The sequence below is a fragment of the Pygocentrus nattereri genome, chromosome 16 (genome assembly GCF_015220715.1).
Source record: "Pygocentrus nattereri isolate fPygNat1 chromosome 16, fPygNat1.pri, whole genome shotgun sequence".
NCBI lineage: Eukaryota > Metazoa > Chordata > Actinopteri > Characiformes > Serrasalmidae > Pygocentrus > Pygocentrus nattereri.
In genome coordinates, this window is record NC_051226.1 from 33,025,921 (window position 1) to 33,045,954 (window position 20,034).

General features: G+C 45.2%; 1 protein-coding gene and 1 non-coding gene across 2 annotated transcripts in view; both read left to right on the forward strand.

Annotated features, from left to right (window-relative positions):
- Window positions 1-4,696: 4,696 nt before the first annotated feature.
- LOC119265470 lies at window positions 4,697-4,811 on the forward strand. Its single transcript, XR_005131664.1, has one exon. It is a non-coding gene; the product is annotated as a U5 spliceosomal RNA (small nuclear RNA).
- Window positions 4,812-7,689: 2,878 nt separating this feature from the next.
- prag1 (PEAK1 related, kinase-activating pseudokinase 1) overlaps window positions 7,690-20,034 on the forward strand; it is a 47,660-nt gene continuing 35,315 nt past the window's right edge. The window contains exons 1-2 of the mRNA XM_017721057.2: window positions 7,690-7,877; window positions 17,520-17,918. Of these exons, the coding sequence (XP_017576546.1) occupies window positions 17,652-17,918 (267 nt within the window). The 5' untranslated portion in view covers window positions 7,690-7,877; window positions 17,520-17,651. The remainder of the gene's footprint in view (window positions 7,878-17,519; window positions 17,919-20,034) is intronic.

Genomic DNA, 20,034 nt, shown 5'->3' on the forward strand with positions numbered 1-20,034 from the left:
TGACTGATGTAATGCCTATATTCAGAGTCAGTTATTCATTCAACCTATTGAGAAACTGTAGAACAGATTTATATCACTACACACAACACACACACACACACTCAGAAATATATACATATATCCATCCATCCATCCATCATCTTCCGCTTCTCCGGGGTTCGGGTCGCGGGGGCAGCATCCTGAGCAATGAAGCCCAGACCTCCCTTTCCCCAGCCACTTCCACTAGCTCTCTGTGAGGGATTCCGAGGCGCTCCCAGGCCAGCTGGGTGATATAGTCACGCCAGCGTGTCCTGGGTCTTCCCCGGGGTCTCCTCCCCGGTGGACTTGCCTGTGACACCTCCCAAGGGAGGCGTCCAGGAGGCATCCTAACAAGATGCCCGAACCACCTCAACTGGCTCCTCTCGACGTGAAGAAGCAGCGGCTCTACTCCGAGTCCCTCCCGGATGACCGAACTTCTCACCCTATCTCTAAGGGAGAGTCCAGCCACCCTGCGGAGGAAACTCATTTCAGCCGCTTGTATTCGCGATCTCGTTCTTTCGGTCATTACCCAAAGCTCATGACCATAGGTGAGGGTGGGAACATAGATAGACCAGTAAATCGAGAGCCTTGCCTTATGGCTCAGCACTTTCTTTACCACAACAGACCGGTAAAGAGCCCGCATCACTGCTGACCCAGCACCAATCCGCCTGTCAATCTCCCGCTCCCTTGTACCATCACTCGTGAACAAGACCCCGAGATACTTAAACTCCTCCATTGAGGCAATAGCTCATCCCCGACCCAGAGAGGGCTCTCCACCCTTTCCTGCGTGAGAACCATGGCCTCGGATTTGGAGGTACGGATCCTCATCCCGGCCGCTTCACACTCGGCTGCAAACCGATCCAGTGAAAGCTGAAGTTCATGGCCTGATGTCCCCAATAGGACCACATCATCTGCAAACAGCAGCGATGTGACCCTGAGGTCACCAAACCGGACACCCTCCATCCCCTGACTGCGCCTAGAAATTCTATCCATAAAAATTATGAATAGAATCGGTGACAAAGGGCAGCCCTGACGGAGTCCAACTCTCACTGGGAAAAAGTCTGACTTACTGCCGGCCATGCGAACCAAGCTCCTGCTTTGTTTGTACAGGGCCTGAATGGCTCGTAGCAAAGAGCCATGTACCCCGTACTCCCGAAGCACCTCCCACAGAATACCCCGGGGAACACAGTCGAATGCCTTCTCCAAATCCACAAAGCACATGTGGACTGGTTGGGCAAACTCCCATGAACCCTCGAGAATCCTGGAGAGGGTAAAGAGTTGGTCCAGTGTTCCACGACCAGGGCGGAACCCGCACTGCTCCTCCTGAATCCGAGGTTCGACTATAAGCCGGACTCTCTTCTCCAGTACCCTTGCATAGACCTTACCAGGGAGGCTGAGGAGTGTGATTCCCCTGTAGTTGGAACACACCCTCCGGTCCCCCTTTTTAAAAAGAGGCACCACCACCCCAGTCTGCCAATCAAGTGGCACCACCCCCGATGTCCACGCAATGTTGAAAAGGCGTGTCAGCCAAGACAGCCCCACAACATCCAGAGCCTTGAGGAACTCGGGACGGATCTCATCCACCCCTGCAGCCCTGCCGCCAAGGAGCTTTTTAACTACCTTAGCGACTTCGGCCTCAGTAATGGACAAGCCTATTCCCGTGTCCCCAGACTCTGCCTCCTCACTGGAGAACGTGTTGGTGGGATTGAGAAGGTCCTCAAAGTATTCCTTCCACCGCCCAATGACGTCTTCAGTCGAAGTCAGCAGCACACCATCTCCACTATATACAGTGCTAGTGGCACACTGCTTTCCCCTTCTGAGTCGCCTGACGGTTTGCCAGAATCTTTTCAGAGCCGACTTAAAGTCACTTTCCAAGGCCTCACCGAACTCTTCCCACACCCGGGTTTTTGCCTTGGCAACGACTGAAGCCGCAGATCGCTTGGCCTGTCGATACCTGCCAGCTGCCTCTGGTGTCCTACAGGCCAACCATGTCCGGTAGGACTCCTTCTTCAGCTTGATGGCATCTCTGACCTGGGGTGTCCACCACCGGGTTCGAGGATTACCGCCCCGACAGGCACCAACTACCTTGCAACCACAGCTACAGTCAGCCGCTTCAACAATGGAGGAGCGGAACATGGCCCATTCTGAGTCAATGTCCCCCACCTCCCCCGATATCTGGTCAAAGTTCTGACGGAGGTGTGAGTTGAAGATCAATCTGACAGGTTCTTCTGCCAGACGTTCCCAGCAAACCCTCACTATACGTTTGGGTTTGCCTGGTCTGACTGGCATCTTCCCCCACCACTTGATCCAACTCACCACCAGGTGGTGATCAGTTGACAGCTCAGCTCCTCTCTTTACCCGAGTGTCCAGTACACATGGCCGCAAGTCCGCTGACACGACTACAAAGTCAATCATTGAACTGCGGCCTAGGGTGTCCTGGTGCCATGTGCACTTATGGACATCCTTGTGTTCAAACATGGTGTTCGTTATGGACAAACTGTGGTTTGCACAGAAGTCCAAAAACTGAACACCACTTGGGTTCAGATCAGAGAGGCCATTCCTCCCAATCACACCCCTCCAGGTCTTACTGTCGTTGCCCACGTGAGCGTTGAAGTCCCCCAGTAGGACAATCGAGTCTCCAGGAGGAGCACTTTCAAGCACCCCTTCCAAGGACTCTATGAAGGCTGGGTATTCTGAACTGCTGTTCGATGCATAAGCACAGACAACAGTCAGGACCCGTTCCCCAACCCGAAGGCGTAGGGAAGCTACCCTCTCGTCCACCGGGGAAAACCCCAACATACAGGCGCCGAGTCGAGGGGCTATGAGAAAGCCCACACCTGCCCGCCGCCTCTCACCATGGGCAACTCCAGAAAAGAAAAAAGTCCAGCCCCTCTCAAGGAGATTGGACCCACAGCCCAAGCTGTGTGTTGAGGTGAGCCCGACTATATCTAGCCGGTATCTCTCGACCTCGCGCACCAACTCAGGCTCCTTCCCCGCCAGTGAGGTAACGTTCCAAGTTCCAAAAGCCAGTTTCAGCAACCGAGGATCAGAACGCCAAGGCCCACGCCTTCGGACACTGCCCGATCCACAATGCACCGCACCCCTACTACTGCCCCTCCCATCGGTGGTGGGTCGATGGGAGGGATATATATATATATATATATATATATATATATATATACATATATCAGAATGTACACTTACGTAAGATTATCTGCTGTTATTGTAATTATTATCAGACTTTTCTAAGCAGCGCGATGGAGTCCGCAGGTGCCTCCAGGACAGGAAGCACAGCGCAGACTCCTGGACATGCCCACCAGCTTACTTACGTCCGTGTGCATCTAAAGCCTGAGAGGCTGATGTGCCAGTGGCGGCTCTCAGTGGGGCTGGACATGCCGGAGCATGTTCCTGTTTCACGCACAGCCTTCAGAAGCCTCGGAAAGAAAAGTCCTACACAGCCAAACTGCATTCCAAATCAACCTCAGACCTCTAATCCACAGTCTGAAATGGCTAACTTCCCCTCTGAGCTACAAACAACGTTCAGAGCCGGAATGTATAACATCTTATAGTGACACTTCTCCGAGAAATCGAAGTTGCACAGTATTTCACCTGAAAACGTAGCTCATCACTCAGGACATACTGGCTGTCTGAAGTTTGTTTCCTTAATTTTGGCACTGCAGCTTCGAGGCTAACAAGGAATGGAAGCGTAGTGCGGTTAGCTAATTAGCATGATGCTAACAGCACGCCTAAATCATCAAACATTTGCCTCAATTATGTTGACTTGTTAAATAATTTCAGATAGACTTACTTCCGCTCACTGCATGACATAATGTTCCCCAAAAACATGTAAACGAGTACATTAGCATAGCTAAAAACAGTTGTAGCAGCCATTTTGAAGAATCTCGTCTGTGCTTTTTGAATTCCTGCTGAAAGAAAGATAGAAACCTTTAAGTGGTTTTACAACGTGGCTTTTTATTGGGCTGATATCACAATGTAAAGGACCCTAATGGTCTAGCAGGTGACCAGTGTCCGATTAAAATGTATTTGATAGTTTCCTACTGGGATTTAAAGGTGTTCTACAGGAAATGAATGATGTCTATTGGCATTAGAAAGCAAAAACATTAGGTTGTAGTCCTTTTCCAGCAGGGATACACCTAACAACTAGACATAGTTTGAGGCAAATGTGATGATTCAGGCATACAATTAGCACCATGCTAATTTGTAGGGTGTTAGCATCTGTTACTTCTCGGCTGTGTCCCAATTGTGCACTACACACTAATACTGTACACTATATACTGCATGCTAATCTTAGTAGCATGAGCTTGACAGGTAAGTACACAAAATATTGACATACTACACCATTTTTACTATGCTTTGGTATGAAAACGCACATCATAGCAACCTAGACTCTGAAGGCTAGCTAACAAATTAACGTCCGTTTGCAAACAAATTTCTTCCAGAAACACTAACAAATGAAAACATTAGTAAGTAGAACACATTTGGGTTTTTTTACAGAATATATTACAAACTTGGAACAAACTCACATTTATACACCATTTCTGGTCCTGCTATGGCCGCAGCTGCTGTCGCGTTGCCGTCCGCCGTTTTTTCAGAATTTTCCAGACGCAAGAAGCTCCTCCCTTTCCATTTCCCATTGGACTGTGGGACAATCTCAGGATAGCTCGGGTTTCTCTTCATTCACGCACAAATCTTTCGCCTTTTACTAAAGATTTCCATGGAGGGGAACGTTGACGAGTTCTTCTTATTTTTGAAGGCTAAATCTGGGGCAGTCGTGGGCTGGAGGTTAGGGAACTGACCAGAAGGTTGCCAGTTCGATCCCCAGTGCCGACAGTCCATGACTGAGGTGTCCTTGAGCAAGACACCTAACCCCCAATTGCTCCCCGGGCGCCGTGGCCCATTGCTCCGGGCAAGTGTGCTCACTGCCCACTAGTGTGTATGTGGTGTTTCACTTCACGGATGGGTTAAATGCAGAGGTGGAATTTCCCCGTTTGTGGGATTCAAAAAGTATCACTTAACTTAATAGTGTCCATCCTTACTATACTCAAAAGTCAACTGGTTCTAAGTAGGCATTGTGGATTTTTGAGTATACTCAACTTTGACACTTGTGACTATGCTACATACTACATACTCAAACACTAGTTAGTATTAGTATTAAGCGTGTAATTGGGACGCAGCGCTTGACTACATTAGCCTCTAAGCTCCATTGTTAAAACGAAAGCAAAATTCAGACACCAAACATGTCTTGTCTGATCAGCTAAGGGGTGAAGACTTTGGGGATTTCATTTTTAGCCGAACTATCATGTTTAAAAGTGCCTGATTATCACTTATTATAGTTGATAAACACTGTTTTGAATCACAGCAATAGATTCCTCAAAATAATGGGGAGTCTAGCAAGCTAGTTCTCTCTGACTAGCACTTCACTCTGTCTTTGTGTTGCCAGTGATGTTTCACCTCTGCATTGTAGACAGATTCAGTCATCCAGCCTCATAAAGAGAGCCGTCAGGGGGTTCTTCTGGGAGGCTCCAGCCCAGCGCAAGCCTCTCCACGGGGGTTCTCCATTCATCCCACACTGCTGTCACAAACAGCAGCCTGTCAAAGGCCTCTGGAGCAGCTTTAAATGTTGACTTTAATTAGTTTTGGATTATTTTCTTTGCTCTGAGAGAACCGTCCAGTCATTAAGCCCACTCCGAGAGGTTGTCATCACTTGTCACCAGGCCAAGATATCCTTGCATGTGATGGGAAGCAAGATGAACAACCATTGAGTTCCCAAAGCAGCTTGCATAGAAATGCAGGTGCAGCCCTTCATTAAGTGTCACCAAAGGAGACAGTGTCAGAAAACAAACTCCTTAAAAACATGAGGAAGAACTACTGAGAGGAACCAAGACTCAAAAGGAAACTCCCTATGAGAATGAGGAAGAACCAATAAGAGGCACCAAGACTCAAATGGAGAAACTCTCTTAGACCCTGACGCAAGTTTCCACTGACAGGAACCAAGATTCAAATGAAGAACCTCTCTGAAAGCCTGAGGAGGAACCACTGGGAGGAACCAATTCTCAATGGAGAACCTCTCTGAGAACCTGAGGAGGAACCACTGGGAGAAACCAATTCTCAAATGGATAATTAGAGGTTCTCTTAGAGGCTGAGGAGGAACCACTGATGGGAAACAAGATTCAAAAGGAGAACCTCTTTAAGAGCATGAGGAAGTACCAGTTGGAGGAACCAAGATTCAAATGGAGAACCTCTATTTGAGCCTGAAGAGGAACCACTGAGAGGAACCAAGATTCAAAAGGAGAAACACCTTAAGAACATGAGGAAGAACCAATGAGAGGAACCAAGACTCAAAAGGAGAAACTCTCTAAGAGCACGAGGAACATATTTTTGTCTACATATGGACATTCTAAATTTGATGCCTGCAACATATTCCAAAAAAGTTAGCACAGAAACATGTTTACCACTGTGTTACATCACCTTTTCTTTAACAACCCTTATCAGTCGATTGGGTTTGGACAGTTCTGGACTGCAGGGAGGCCGGTCTAGGACCCACACTCTCTGATTACATAGCCATGCTTTGTAACAAGCAGAATGTGGCTTGCAGGTGTCATGAAGTATGTATAGTTGTTGATGAAAATGACATAGACAAAGCGTGTTTACATCTCTCAGCATTAGTGGTGCATTCAAAGATGTGCAAGTTACCCACAAGTGTGAGAGACCCTGACTTGAAATTTATGCTGGTAACAGTCTGGATGGTCCTTTACTTCTTTGGCCTGAAGAACACAATGTCCATTATTTCCATAAACAATCTGAAAGGTTGACTCGTCAGACCACAATACACGTTTCCACTGAGCATCAGATGAAATCAAACCCAGAGAAGTTGGCAGCATTTCTGGACATTGATTGATATTCCACCATGTATCGTAGAGTCTTAACCTGCATTTGTGGATTCAGTAGCAAACGATATTCATTTTTTAACATCTTTGCATCAGCCCATACAGAGATCTCCAATACAATAACATGCCTGTTTTTAATGTAGTGCCAACTAAAAAATAATTCACAGATGTTTGGTTGGTTTTCATCCTTTTCCTTTATGCACAGATTTCCCTGAGCCTCAGTGCCGGCTATCACTATGCTAAGGCTAATGTGGTTGGTTAGTGTAGTGGGTAACACCTCTGCCTTCTACACTGTAGACTGGGGTTCAATCCCCACCTGGGCGAACACCCTACACTATACCAATAAGGGTCCTTGGGCAAGACTCCTAACACAGCCTTGGCCTACCAATGTAAAATGATCAAACTGTAAGTCGCTCTGGATAAGAGCGTCAGCCAAATGCCATAAATGAAAATGTAATGCTAACGCTGAGAAAAACCCAATAGGGTTCAAACAGTTGTTTGTTACAAGAAGAGCACAAAGCAACCATATCATGATATAATTAAGCATAGAAGGAGACAAATTGGTAATTTATCCATTTACATTTGTGGAATAAGATGTTGACACGCTAATAGAGAGATTAATGAGAGATTAATGCACTGAATATTCCTCAAACAGAGCCCCTAAGGCCAGTGGGGGCGTGGCTGATCGAGCTCAGGCCTGCGTGGGCGTGTCTTCAGGTGGCCCCTCCCCTCTGCAGGAGTTTTTGCAGCTCACTCTCTCTCCCTCCATTCAGTCTGGCGCGCTCTGGCCACAGCAGCGCGCTCTGCCTCTGTAACCTGTCTGATGTGGACTTAAGGATTTAAGACTGTTTTCCTCCAAACGCCTAATCGGACCGCTCGGACTGGGATTTTGATCTTTTTGTGACTATTCTGACCCCGCTGGCTGTTACCCGGTGAAACCGAAGAGTCCAGGTGAGCTACACGGCCGCGTGTGTGCGGGAAATACAGTGAAACGCTGGCTTTGACCTGATGCCATTTTGAGCATGGTGTTAGGTCGCGTTAGAGAGACCAGCTCTGATGTTTGTGGTTTATAGAGAAACGACTCTAGCTGTTCTAGCGAGAAGCGACTGGACACGAAAACACGTGGTGTTTTTTTCTTTTCCCACCTGATTTTCGGAAAGTCCCGCCCCTCCCGCGCTGTGATTGGCTTGTGCGCGCCTCGGTTCTCTGCTCGGATTGGCTAGTAGTCCACGCTCTCGAGTAGTCCGCCTAGCGGGGCTTGCCGGAAAACGGGTGTTTCGAAAAAATAATGCAGCAAGCTCGTTTATGTTGGAGGTTCTATGGGATGTACCTACGTTTACAGACCTTGTAGACCAAAACTGACCAGAACTGACCTGTTTTGGACATCATCTGCAATTGTTGGTTCCCTTTTTCGCTCCAAAAGCGTGTCAAGAGGTGTAGAGACAGGTGTCGGGGTGGGCGATGTGGTATATAATATATAAAAGAGCTAAATTAGTCTGTTTTATCTGAATTTAGAATTCAGTTTTTATGTTACTTTTTCAAAATGTAGAATAAATATGGTTCGTTGGCGAAGACTATAGAACCATGAACACACAAAGAACCACTTGAATGCTTCAATGGTTCTTTTCAATGGTGAAATCTTCAGATTGGCTGTATATAACCCCTTTGAAAAGGGTTCTCTGTAGCACCAAAAAGGGTTCTGCTGTTTTTATGATGTCAAGCTTGTAACAGTAGAAGAACCCTTTTTTATAGAACAGTGGTTCTATATAGAACCATGAACATTCCAAGAATCCTTTGCATGACTAAAAGGTTCTTTGCAACAACAAATGGTACTTCAGAGGAATGGAGAATTTGTTGCATATGGTTCTACATAGAAAACGTCGGAAAAGGGTTCGTAATGGCACCAAAAAAGGTTCTGCTTTCCTTACGATGACAAGCTTTTAAAAACAGAAGAACCCGTTTTGGTGCTATACAGAAAAATATAGAACCATGTATGACCCATTCTCCATCAGTCTGAAAAACAATTTCACCATGCAAATAGAACTCATGTTTCTTAATAGAGCCATTGTTTTCACTAAAGAACCCTTGAAGAACCATCTTTTTTTGAAAGAATGCAGCACTACCGGCTCCTGTTTCTCAGTCTCAACTGTCCGGATGTCTGAAAAGGTAAATATCGTTACGTATCGTGATGTTCTCATGCTGCCGCATCGCTCGGCTCTAGAATAAAAGCCGGCGGGCAGGCCGAGGGTTCCGCTAAGCCCACATCTTTAGGTGAAAAGCCCCTCATTGTTGCAGGAGCTGTCAGCTGCTGAGTGTTGGTGTAACAGAAGCCTCGCCCTCTTCTCCTCTCGCCTATTGACTTGTCAAACCTGCAGCCAGCGAGTCTAACAGCATGAGCGAACTGGCCCTGAGCAAACAGAGGGGCTGTAGGGGGGGTAACTCTTCGCTCCTACAGACGGCTCTTCAAGGGTTCTTTAGGAAAGACATTGGCTCTGTTTAGAACTATGAGTGCTATATGAAACCATTTAGATGATTAAATGGTTCTCTGCATGGTGAAATGGTTCTTCAGATTGATTGAGAATGTGTTGAGTATGGTTCTGTACAGAAGCTTTGGTTCTATATAGCACCAAAAAGGGCTTTCCTGTTGTAACAAACTCGACATCTGACAATAGCAGAACCCTTTTTGGTGCTACTTACAAAAATGTCCTATATAAAGATAATAGATAAATGATCCTTATTAGTTCCACAACGGGGAAATTTCACCTCCGCATTTAACCCGTCCGTGAAGTGAAACACCACATACACACTAGTGAACACACACACAGACACACTAGGGGGCAATGAGCACACTTGCCCGGAGCGGTGGGCAGCCCTATCCACGGCGCCCAGGGAGCAGTTGCGGGTTAGGCGTCTTGCTCAAGGACACCTCACGTTTACTTTTACTTTAGCCAGTTTTCCTTCAGACAGCTTGGGTCGTTTGGGTGTTTATGGGGAGAACTTTTTGGGTGAAGTGGTTCAAAGGAACCCAGAGTTGATTAACTGTGTTGTCCTTTTTAGTCCAGATCAACGTTCTGGACTGATATGATATGAAAACAGCAAAAAAAAGTTGTTTTTTTTTTTACTAAAATAAAGTAAAAAAGTAATTCCGAGTGATTTTAATGTAAACTGTTCACAGTGGTTTTGATAGGAACCAGACGTCCACCTCTAAAAGCTCCCTCACACAAAGTCATTATTCATGGTGGAGGGATACATAACATGCAGGGCGCCGTGAGGCAAAATAGTCCCCAAAGAAAATGTACTATTTCAGATTTTCTGTATTTTCCATCATCAACGTTCCATGTGAATTCAGAAGGCTTGCTTAGGTTCACTGGTGGTTCTAGATAGTATATAAAATGTCTATATTTTTGTTGTAGTCATGGTGACCCCTGGTTCCCATCACCACCACTGTAAAGACATCTGAGCCACTTCATACCAAACTGCTCTGAATCACTCTGTTTACATCTTAGCAGTAGTGTTCCACTGCATTTTTGAAAAATTGGTGGAATTCCCCTTCAACATACATTAGGGAATGTTTGTGTTTCCTTCTCCAGGGACGTTTTTGAGATGCGACGTTTTTATGACAGGTGTATTTGGGGTTCGTTAAAAATGCGCCTGGTTTTCTGTCTCAGCTTTGTTAAAGCAAAGTAAACCTAAACCGGATCCGACAACACAAAATTCCAAATGTGGTTCAAGGAATTCCTGAGCTTTTCCGAGTTGAGGTCAAGGCACCTTCTTTAGGATGTTAGCGCTTTACCTGCAATGCACCTTCCAACTCCTCTCTGACAAACAGAGATGACAAAAAAGCAAACAGAGTGCTGTTGGAGAACCAATATTGGTTCCTTAAAGAGTCTTTCAGTAGATTTACTCTTAAAATTCTGCACCAATTAAAGGTTTTTCCTAAAAGTGAGTGTAAAACTGAACATCATGGCAAGAGCCTTTGCTTTTAGGGGGGTAGAACCACATGGCTAAGCCAAATGGTTTCATTTTTTGTAAGAGTCTAGAACTGGACCTCCAAGCCATTATTATTAAGAAAGTGTAACCATACCTCCAAGCTGGGAAACCTGTAGGAACCTAGAGGCCAGGTTGAGATGGTTTGGACATGTGTTGAGGAGGAATAGTGGATATTTTGGGCAAAGAATGTTGGAGATGGAGCTGCCGGGTAGAAGGAGAAGAGGTAGACCTCAGAGAAGGTTTATGGATGTAGTGAAGGTGGACATGGAGATGGTTGGTGTGAAAGTAGAGGAGGCAATGGATAGGGCAAGATGGAGGCAGATGAACCGCTGTGGCGACCCCTAAAGGGAGCAGCTGAAAGAAGAAGAAGAGAACCATACCATCAAGCCAAGAACCCTGTAGGAACCTTCTTTTCTAAGGGTGTCTAAGTAAAGAACTATTTAAGAAGCTTTATTTTTAAGAAAGTAGAACCATACCTCCAAGCCAAGAACCATTTAGGAACCTTCATTTCTATGAGTGTCCAAGCCAAGACCCATCTAGGAACCTTCAAGCCCCGACCCCCAGTCTAGAACCTTTCACCACATGAGTAAAATGTGAGTGCAGTGGTTGGTAAGCAGGTTTTAGGCCGCAGACAGTGAGCTGTGACGGTGCTGAAGTCGGTTCTCCGCGCTGCTCTCGGCTGGTCGGGTTTCTTTGTGGTGACTCACAGCTGCTGAAAAGTGAGGCTGGATTTATAAACCTGTCTAAACGTCTGTTGTGATATCGGACGGCGTCACGGGGGCGGAAGAACCCTCGGTGCTCGTGTCCACAGTGCCGTGTCAGGAACGCCGGTGATTTATCTGATCTGCTCGTGGGCCGCGTTTGATGGGTGGGGTGCTGTTGCCTCAGAGCCTGAATCAGGTTCCTGTGACGAAACTGAAAACAGTGGCCTGAGGACAAAGGTAAAGAGCTGCGCCCAGTTTCAGTTCCTACTGTTGCTCTTACTGCTGGACCTGGACATAGTTCTCAGAGAACCACGACACTGCATTTAACATGGACCAGCAGACAAGAAGATAAGGTGAACGGGAGTGTAAATACAGTATAGGCCACAGTGTAAACATGGGACAGGATACAGAACAATCAAAGGGGAATTCCACCCATTTTTCTAACTTTCTGCATAATTAAATGTTTAAGATGTAAATGAACAGAGCCTGTCAGAGTGGTCTGGTGTGAAATGCTCTGTTCTAGAGAAACGTAATTGATCAGTGTTGGTGATAGGAACCAGACGTCCACCTACATGAAATACTTATGAATACATATAATCTATACATAGTATTACGACCACCTCCTTGTTTCTACACTCATTGTCCACTTTATCAGCTCCACTTACTGTATAGCTGCACTTTGTAGTTCTACAGTTACAGACTGTAGTCCATCTGTTTCTCTGATACTCTGTTACCCTGTTCTTCAGGGGTCAGGACCCCCAAGGACCCTCACAGAGCAGGTACTATTTGGGTGGTGGATCATTCTCAGCACTGCAGTGACACTGACATGGCGGTGGTGTGTTAGTGTGTGTTGCGCTGCTCTGAGTGCTGGAGCATATACGAAGTGCACCTATATAGTAAGTGGATCTGATGAAATGGACAATGAGTGTAGAAACAAGGAGGTGGTTGTAATAGCACGTCTGATCTGTGTGTGTGTGTGTGTGTGTGTGTGTGTGTGTGTGTGTGTGTGTGTGTGTGTGTGTGTGTGTTTGTATATTTTGCATATTTGGCATCAAACCTTTCTGAATGACCTACACGTCAATAACCGAATTGAGCAAAAAAAAATTTAAAAATGGTGAAATTCCCCTTTAACGGTAAGGCAAAGTGTACAGTCAGCAGTAATAGAGCATTGTGTTAGTTTACTGAGCACATTTAGTGCAACATGAGCTGAAATAGACGCCCAGCCTTTTCAGCTTGAAGGGGAACCCCACCCATAATCTCCATAATTCAGTGTGTGAGGTGTAAGCAGAGTGATTCAGAATTGTTTGGTGTGAAATGGTTCGGATGTCTTTACAGTGGTGGTGATAGGAACCAGGCGTCGCCATGACTACAGCACAAATATAGACATTGTTTTTACTGTCCAAACCCCCAATGACCCTACACGAGTCTTCTGAGTTTATATGGAACGTTGATGATGGGAAAATAGTGGAAAATCTGAAATAATACGTTTTGTTTGGGGACTATTTTGCCTCATAACGCCCTGCATGTTATGTGTCCCTCCACCATGAATGTAGTTGAAGTTCTCACAACTCTCATAAATCAGCGTCTCAGTCATCAGGCAGTGAATTCAGAACCATTTCATGTAAGAACTCTCTGTGAGGGAGCTTTTAGAGGTGGACGCCTGGTTCCTATCACCACCACTGTGAACTATTCTATTTGTGTAGCTGTTTGTCTTGTTATGGTTACTAATACTAATCTATATTTTCTATTGGTGTTGGTTTAACATAAATACCAAATGCACAGTATATAGTATCACTCTGGAAGTAGCTTAGATGTACAGTAAATAACATTTACAGTTGTATTATAAATAGTAAGCACTTTGAATGATGCATATATATGAGTATACGCATCCTCTTCTGTTTGGTGGAGAGGGCTCCGGACCCCCGGCAGAAAGAGAGGCTGTGGTGTGTGAGTTTTCTCGCTGCGGGGTGTTTGCATGGTGTGCGAGGGGGCACGGTTGGACACTGTTGCGGCGTGAAGCTCACCATGGTGTGAATCTACCCCCCTAACCCCCCACCAGTGCATACCAGTCATTCCAGAGAACATTCCTCTACCTCTCTGCTAGGACGTGAGAAAGCGTTCTGAATTCCACACCACGGACCCCGACGATCCACGGGGTCAGAGCTGAGGACCTCTAATTTGGGAATCCTGGGAAAAATTGGGCGTGGCTTTTGATCTATTGTCATATTGCCCAGCCCTACTCCTAAATATAAGAATCCCAGTTCATTGGCATGTAGAGAACCTTTCAGTGGATGGTAAATGTGTGATGTGTGACAGTCTAAATGGTGCTTTCAGACTTTTGGTTCCACCAAAACGGGTCCTGGTGCGAATGCTGTGTTAGTGCAGTTCGTTAGAGCGAGTGTGAACGCTGCCATCTAATTCTGGAGCACTGGATAAGTGAGTGTGAACGCTAAACTAACCAGAACTAAAATACAACGACGTATCATAGATGGCATCTATCTGTCTGTCTATCTCCCTACCTGTCTGTCTGTCTGTCTTTCTGCTTGTCTGTCTATCTACCTACCTGTCTGTCTGTCTATCTGTCTGTCTGCTTGTCTGTCTATCTGCTTGTCTATCTGTTTATCTACCTACCTGTCTGTCTGTCAGTATGCTTGTCTGTTTGTCAGTATGCTTGCCTGTCTATCTGTCTGTGTATATGTGTTTGTATCTGTCTGTCTGTCTGTCTGTCTGTCTGTCTGTCTGTCTACCTGTCTCTGTCTGTCTGTCTACCTACCTGTCTCTGTCTGTCTGTCTGTCTGTCTGTCTATCTACCTACCTATTTATCTACCTGTCTGTCTGTCTGTCTGTCTGTCTGTCTGTCTGTCTATCTGCTTGTCTATCTGTTTATCTACCTACCTGTCTGTCAGTATGCTTGCCTGTCTATCTGTCTGTGTATATGTGTTTGTATCTGTGTATCTGTCAGTCTGTCTACCTACCTGTCTCTTTCTGTCTGTCTGTCTGCCTACCTACCTATTTATCTACGTGTCTGTCTGTCTGTCTATTTACCTGTCTGTCTCTGTATCTGTCTGTCTATGTAATCTGTCTCTGTTTTTTTTTTCTGTCTGTCTACCTGTGTATTTGGCTGTCTAGCAGTCTGTCTCGTTGTCTGTCTGTCTAGCCGTCTGCATGTCTGCCTGTCTGTCTGCCTGTCTATATAATCTGTCTGTTTGTCTATCCATCTGTCGGTCTCTGTTTTTTTTTTTCTGTCTGTGTATTTGTCTGTCTAGCCGTCTGCATTTCTGTCTATCTGTATTTCTATCTAATCTGTCTGTCTCTCTGTCTGTCTGTTTATCTATTTGTCTGTCTAGCTGTCAGCACATCTGTCTGTCTAGCTGTTATACTGATATGACTGATACATGCGCAGTGCTTTCAGTAAAGCCGAACAATTTTCAAACTTGAACTGGCCACATTGACCAATAAAAGATTGACTGCATAGCCTAAGAACTTATCAGTTTCTTTCTTTAGCTGTTAGTTTACGCTACCCTTCAACCGATATCAGCAGTCTTGCAACAAAGTAGTAGGTTTGAGTGGTTAGCGACTAGCACTCCCTGCTCGGTGCTGCACGGTTGTACCAAATGTTCGGTGGCACTGCTGCAGTGCTCTGTCTTAGTATACCAGAAGAGTTATGGCTGATTAGTGGACTTAGTGGCAGGACTGCCCTGTTCAGATTACATGCTGCAGACAGAACAGTCAGCAGTGGCAGGGTTAATAGTTTACTGGCACAGCGAAGGCCATTCATCCAGAATCAGGCAGGGCACTGAACCCATTAATGGGTCACTTTTTTTTTTTTTTTTTTTTTTAAGCTCCATTTGGTTGTTTTTAGGGAGCAGCGTTCAGATTATCTTTCATAAGTAGGGTGAAACAGGCCGGAGGAAATCATGCAGAAGGAATCAAGCCCACAGCCTAATGAACAGCTCTCTATCTTAGTTTTGCTTTGTAAAGTTTTGTGAATGAATCATTTGCACTGTTTTCCATGCTTGTGTTGTGTGTGTGTGTGTGTGTGTGTGTGTGTGTGTGTGTGTGTATATACACTGTATTGCCAAAAGTATTTGCTCGCCTGCCTTCACATGCATATTAAGTTTTGGGGAATATATATATATATATATGCATACACTGCTCAAAAAAGGGGACACTCAAATAACACATCCTAGATCTGAATGAATTAAATATTCTCATTGAATACTTTGTTCTGTACTAAGTTGAATGTGCTGACAACAAAATCACACAAAAATCAATGGAAATCAAATTTATTAACCAATGGAGGCCTGGATTTGGAGCCACACAAAAAATTAAAGTGGAAAAACACACGACAGGCTGATCCAACTTTGATGTGATGTCCTTAAAACAAGTCAAAATGAGGCTCAGTATTGTGTGTGTGGCCTCCACGTGTCTGTATGACCTCCCCACAACGCCTGGGCATGCTCCTGATGAGGTGGCGGTGGACTCCTGAGGGATCTCCTCCCAGACCTGGACTAAAGCATCCGCCAACTCCTGGACAGTCTGTCGTGCAATGTGGCGTTGGTGGATGGAGCGAGACATGATGTCCCAGATGTGCTCAATCAGATTCAGGTCTGGGGAACGGGCGGGCCAGTCCATAGCTTCAATGACTTCATCTTGCAGGAACTGCTGACACACTCCAGCCACATAAGGTTTAGCATTGTCCTGCATTAGGAGGAACCCAGGGCCAACCGCACCAGCATATGGTCTCACAAGGGGTCTGAGGATCTCATCTCGGTACCTAATGGTCAGGCTACCTCTGGCGAGCACATGGAGGGCTGTGCGGCCCTGCAAATTTGGGCTGTTGGGCTGTGAGCACAACCCCCATCTGTGGACGTCGGGCCCTCATACCATCCTCATGGAGTCGGTTTCTAACCGTTTGTGCAGACACATGCACATTTGTGGCCTGCAGGAGGTCATTTTGCAGGGCTCTGGCAGTGCTCCTCCTGTTTTGATTGAAATTGATTGTCAATCAGTGTTGCTTCCAGTTTGATTTGAAGTGGACAGTTTGATTTCCTCAAAGTTTGATTTACATGGAGTCATATTGTGTTGTTTAAGTGTTCCCTTTATTTTTTTGAGCAGTGTATATGTGTGCGTGTGTGAGAGAGAGAGAGATTCAGTTTATATCACAAAACCTACATTTAGAGTCGGTTATTCATTTCAAATGATATTTATTTTCAGTGTTTGAAAAGTATTAGAATAGATGCTAGAGCCTGGACACAGCCTGTAAAGGTCAGTTGAGTGGAGTATGAGTTTTCTAAATGAACGCCGGTGTAAACAGTGAAAGAGGATTGGAGAGTTTAAAGTAGGTGATGGCTTTTGGCTTCCCCGGGCGGGTGTTAGGTACTTTCATCTGATCGCTTAAGCCGAAGTCACTTACATAAGCCAGTATCCCATTCAAGAGACGAGTGTGTATGCGTTAAGCTGCAGAGAACAATTGAGCACAAAAATTGTTGTGGAGTCCCACAAGATTCAGTTTTAGGGCACTTGCTTTTCTCTTTGTATTTGTTACCTCATCAGGGAAAGTGACATCAATTTTCATAGTTTTGCTGATGACACAAAGACATACATTTTGTGTGGTGATTGACACCATAAATGTCACAAAATAAAAAAAATTCACCCAAAACAGACTGGGCCACTATCTTTTTCATAAGTGCCTGATTGGTCAGAAGCTCAGTCCTGATTAATCAAAAAGCTGTTTATGATATTTAATCCCGATCTTAACCTGCGTTGGAGCAGGTAAGCCAAGTGTTATGGCAAGTTGCCATGGTGATGCAGCTTATTGTCTAAGCCAGAAATCCCGCTTTGTGAGACAGACCCTTGTTTTTCTTCTGATTCTCTAATTCTGTTCCTCTGTTCTCAGGCTTCTCCTGCGGTCACCCACGCTCCCTCCCACACATGCTGCCCAAATGCCCCACCCTGTGCTCCACCGGCTCTGCCTGGCAGTGACCCACAGTTAGTCCTCCTCTTGCGGGACGTTCAGGTTCCCGTTAAAATGTCTGCGTGCGGCGAGTTTGCAGAGCACGTATGGAAACCTGGCTCGTGTAAGAACTGCTTCCACCCGCGCAGCGCCCACACGCAGACGGAAGCGGCCGGTGGCGTCTGCCGAAGCATCTGCATCAGGACCAGTGTGGGTGGGGATGAGGAGGATGGGGGCACTTCACCCTCCCCCTACAGCAAACCCACCATCGCTGTCCGGCCGACTATGATGAACACGGACATAAACGAAACCGCAACACACATCAACATGAACTCAGATCAGGTAAATGAGTGAAACGGACAAATAAATGAACTAAGTAGACATGTTCCGATTACAGGGGAATTCCTTTTTTTTCCCCCGAATTTCTGCATAATCAGTGGTTTGGTGAGAAATGGTTGATTTGTAGAGACTCAAATTTCTTTACAGTGGTGGTGATAGGAACCAGGGGTCGCCATGACTACAACACAAATGTACCCATTTTAGTCGCTATCCAAAACCACCAGTGAACCTACACAAGTCTTGTTTTTTTTATGGAATGTGGACGCCCAGGTCCCCTCAAACCATGCAGACATTGTTTACATCTTAACCATTCAGTTATGCAGAAATATTGCAAAAATTGCAAATGTTAAACCTTCGTCTTAATGTGATGTCATGCTAGTATCGGCAACTGTATGAACATTTCTTGCCTGGTTGCCCGCAGAGAATGTCAGACAGTAGTGGTGACTTGTGCTCTGACCACACAGAATCTGGACTGCGTCATATGTTAACATGAGGTTGAATTTCATATTTAAGTGTAAAACCATTGCTGGTATTTTTTCTAATCTTATGCACCAACACTTGTTACCGCTAAGAAGCTCTCCTCAACAGAGGAAGTCCTATTAGTGAAATGTGGTGTTTCATGGTTGAGCACAGTTTCAGCATCTGACAGGTTCAAGTGGGGTCTGTCTGGCCTGCAATACATTTCACAGACACCAGGCACGCTTTAATGAGCCAGAGTCAAAGCACGTCTTAAGCATCTCCGTGACTCATTACAAACTGTACTCATGTGGGAAACATTAATCACATCAAGGGGACATCTGCTGAACTGGGGAATAATTGAAGTGGCTTCCACAGATGGGCTGCCTATTATCAAATAGAGCGCAGTCTGTTGAAACGCTTTCTTAAATATCTAGATAATCTAAGTGTGTTTTCTTATCGCATCAACAGCTGGACTGTGGTTTCCTGGCTCAATATGAGGGATGTTTGACAAAGCTGGATTTCTCAGGAACTTAAGGATATTGTAGGCCCAAAATGAGGACCATCCAATAATTTCTTACCCCTACAGTTTCACAGGCTTAGGGTGTTACCTGCCAGCTAAAAATCCTGCTCTGTGAACTGTTATGACCTTTTGGGATATTTTTATATTATATGACCCATCATTATTAAGCCTTTTCCAGTAAAGCCACTGGTCTAGATTAAAAGTGCGTTCGGGCATTTGGGAGTGAACGATATTTGGAAAAATATGTATTGATTTCCTGACTGATACTGCGATTATGATTTTAATTGCGATTGTTTTCTATATAATGAGCCTTTTTTGGGCTAAGAAGACCAGCTTAACACAATATCTAAATTACTGTTAATAATAACAGTAATAATAACCTGGTATCTAAGTTCAGTAACGCAACAGCCTGCCACTTAATTGTGGTTTAGATGTTGAATGTGCACTACTTCAAATTGCAATTTCGAGATAAAAAGTAATAATATTGCAACCCTACTTTGCAGTAATGCTGATAAAAGGTCGATAAACGTGGGCCAGAATTCCGGACGTTCTGAGCTAAGACTGGGCGTTCGCTACATGGCTTAGCAAATCTTAACAGGTTGCTAAAACGAGAACATCACAAAATACCAATTTCTTTTGTTTTTGTTGTGAGGATGCTCACAACTAGATGACAAGGCAGAACAAGAGAATAACATGCATAACGAGTTTCAGCTGTGAGTAAGAACTGATAATATGTGGTGGAACCACAGTTAGCTCATTTTACAACAGCAGGTAAAAACTTTCTCAGTTAACTCAGGGTTAAACACTTGGGCTGTGTATGCTGCACATTAAAGCATAACATTTTCAGCAAATGGCCAATCACATGCAACGTGAAGGGGAAAGAAAGTAAGAAACCTGATGAGGTATCCTGGCAAAAAGTTAACCACCATCATGAGACAGAAAACCCAAAATGAGACTGAAGTAAGTCTCAAATTTGTTGGCTAAGCAAGAAATCCTTAGGTCTCAGAATAAGGATGCTCAGGAACCTGTAGACTCTGAATTTTATGAACCATGCGGGCAAACACAGCTGATGTCTTAATTAAAGTGTGTCTGTCACAGTGAGGTCCTCACCGGTAAGACCTCAGCGGTGCACTTTCACAT